This window comes from Stegastes partitus, unplaced genomic scaffold, assembly GCF_000690725.1.
Source record: "Stegastes partitus isolate 25-593 unplaced genomic scaffold, Stegastes_partitus-1.0.2 Scaffold1232, whole genome shotgun sequence".
NCBI classification, from domain to species: Eukaryota; Metazoa; Chordata; class Actinopteri; family Pomacentridae; genus Stegastes; species Stegastes partitus.
The window spans coordinates 233819-236843 of record NW_007578963.1 but is presented as its reverse complement, the minus strand read 5'-3'; the positions used below and the strand labels follow the sequence as shown (position 1 = coordinate 236843).

General features: G+C 46.9%; 1 protein-coding gene across 1 annotated transcript in view; it reads right to left on the bottom strand.

Moving 5' to 3' along the window:
* The window catches only part of helq (helicase, POLQ like), a 31561-nt gene that overhangs the window by 18931 nt on the left and 9605 nt on the right, over positions 1–3025 (bottom strand). The window contains exons 12-15 of the mRNA XM_008297654.1: positions 2851–3019; positions 2579–2736; positions 2411–2509; positions 2053–2226 (exon numbers count right to left, since the gene is read on the bottom strand). Of these exons, the coding sequence (XP_008295876.1) occupies positions 2053–2226; positions 2411–2509; positions 2579–2736; positions 2851–3019 (600 nt within the window). The remainder of the gene's footprint in view (positions 1–2052; positions 2227–2410; positions 2510–2578; positions 2737–2850; positions 3020–3025) is intronic.

Sequence of the window (3025 nt, the reverse complement as noted above, 5' to 3'; positions counted from 1 at the left end):
CACTGAAACACGTCAAACATGGCCGTCTGAGAACTGAACGTTGGTCATGTGACTCTAAAGTGAACATTTAGGAGCTGCTGGACTTCTGCTGATGTTGTGACTCGTCTCGGTTTTGTTGTTTGGTGTCTTTTTGGCGTCACTTTCAGTCTCGTGTTTCTAGTTTTGTGTCATTTTGTGTCTCATTTATGTCACTTTGTGTCTTGTTTTTGTTGTTTTGTCTCAAATCTTTGTTTTATGTCATTTCTGGTCTTGTTTGTCATTTTGATTGTTGTTTTTCTTATTTTGTGTCTCATATTTCTTGTGTTGTGTCATTTTGTGTCTTGTTTATGCTGTTTTGCGTGGCTTTGTGGTCATTTTGTGTCTTGTTTTTTTCATTTTCTGTCTCATATTTTTGTTTTGTGTCTCCTTGTTGCTGCTGTTGTGTACTCTCCTGCTTTTCTTATTTCCTGTTGCTTTGTTTTCCTTATTTGTCATCGTGCTTCCTGGTTTTCTGGTGTTGTGTCTCTTTGTGGTCGTTTTATCTCCACGTATTCCAGATGTGTAATTTTTTACATGTTTGAGGTTAAACCAACAGTAATCAACCGACAGGACGCTAATCAGCAGCTGGTCGGTGGTTAAACACTCGTTTCTGTTGTCTGTCGGGGAAAAAGAAAAACAGTTTGCTGCTCGTCTGCGTTGTTCAGGATTATTTGCGGATTATTTGGGAGTTTTGCTGAAACAAAAGGAGGACATTTGAAGAATAAATAAATAAAAATAACATCAGATGAACAGACAGCTGCTGGCTGAGACTGTCTGAGCCACAGCTTCAGACGAGACAGAGACGACTACAGAAAAAGACGAAGCGCCTCACGTTGAGTCCGACCAGCGACAGGATCAGGTTCTGGAGGCCTTTCCCGTCGTCCAGCAGCAGGTTGCTGTAACAGTTCTCTGTCGGAGCGCAGACCAGAGTCTGAGCCTGAAACCACACAAACACACAACAGTGATGAGACGCTGAACACGAAGCTAAGCAGCAGCTTCACATCATCAGAAGTTACACATATTTTACTAAACATGAAGCTCTGACGCTTCTGTCATAAATATTATTAAACATCACACGATTTTATATTCATCACTTTATGGTACAATGAAGGTAGAAATACAGTCTAACACTCATCAAATAGTTTAATTTAAAAGCATCGACTGCAGGTTTAGAGAGAAAACAGCAAAATGTTTTATATATTTAAGGTCTGAAGCATCAGTTACTGATGAACACATCCTGGATGTGATTCATTCAACATGTTTTACATTCTGGTTTATCTCCTGTTTGCTCTTCACCTGGTTTGCTAACTGATTAACAGATCAAGTTTGGTTTGAAGTGATTTTTATCCTACAAACAATCACTGAGCTTCTCTCTGTAACACTGGTTTATACCTCAGCTGGAACCACGAGGTGAAAAATTAAAGAGTTTTATTGTTTACATCTAGATTCCAGCGACTGTAAAACCAAACAAAGTGTCCATTCAGCATCACTTCACACAGACCACACATCAGCCTCCTCTCCTGGAACTTCATCTGAAATGTTTGGTTCCTGTTTGGACCTTAAATTCTCACCAGGCTCCGGTCCTGGTTGTTTTATTCCTGTTATTATTTATTCCTGNCTCGAGGACACAAAGCAGGAAGTAGGAAGCAGAGCTGGCTGTGGTTGGTGGTGGGCTCCTGTTGACTTCCTGCTCTCCACCTTTGACATTAATCCCCTGAACTGGTCCAAAAACTAAAAGACGTACCATCTAGTTTGCAGTCTGTTATGTGAGAGAAGATAAGGAGAGTGTTGACTGGAGCCACAGAGGGAAACGTTAGAGCAGCACAGATGGTGGAAACGTTGAAGGAACGAAGAAGAAGAAGAATGAAAATAAACCAACACATCCACAACGAGTTAGAAATGACTGTGGGACCGACACCGAGGAGACACCTCGACTGTACGGGCTCGGCTCCGACAGGACCAACAGAACTCCAATGTTCTGTTGGAACAGTCAGAGCCGACAGAATTCCTGTGACCCGTTGAGGGACCCGGTACCTCGCTGAAGTGCAGCACACAGGAGCAGAAGGCCGACGAGGAGCTGAGCAGCGTCTGGACGAAGCCTCGGCTCAGCTGGAAGCGCTGGGCCACGCTCCACAGGTCGGTGTCCTTCAGAACCGAGAGCAGAACCAGAGCCAGGTACATCCTCCCCACCACCGCCTGGTTCACGCTCTGAACGGGACGAGAGGTTAACCAGACGGGTCAGAATCACTACTCTGATCTATGTGTCTTGTATTTCCTGTTGTGAGTCACTTCCTGTCTTGTTGTGTGTCACTTCCTGTCTTGTTGTGTGTCACTTCCTGTCTTGTCTGTCTCGTTCTAAAGCTCAGGTGAAGCTCCACTGGTGTACGTTTACCGTCTTCACTGTCTGTCCGGCAGCTTTTCTCGCCACGAAGCTCTCTGGGACTCCGACGGCGGCCGACATCTTCTGCTCTGCAGCCGACAGCAGCGTGAACTGCATCAGAAACACACCTGGTCAGAACCCACCTGCGAGGGGAGCGGCGGGTGCGCTGGCGGCTCGTACCTGTCTGAAGAACACCATCCAGTCGGGCTTGCACTGAGGCACCAGGTCGTAGGGCGTCACCAGGTAGACCAGGTGCAGGTAGCTGTTGAGCAGCAGAGCCTCCAGGCCTCTGGACAGGTCTCTGTAGAGAACGTCGCTGTAGGTCAGGTCCACCGAGCCTGACGACACACACACACACACCAGGAGTTAGCTGCTGCAGCGCCCCCTGCTGGCTCAGCCGGAGAATACAAGGTAGAACACTTGGAACCAGAACCAGGTGTTCTGAGAAGAACCTTTGTACGTGGCCTTCCCCAGCTTGGTGACCTTCAGACTGTGAGCGTCCTCTGTGATCAGATCTTTGTCCTTCAGAAAGTCGACGCTCTGCTGCAGAACCTCCGTCAGACTCCTGTCGACACACAGATGCTGCTGCTGCACGAACAGCAGCGTCCAGCGCAGGAAGTCCTGCAG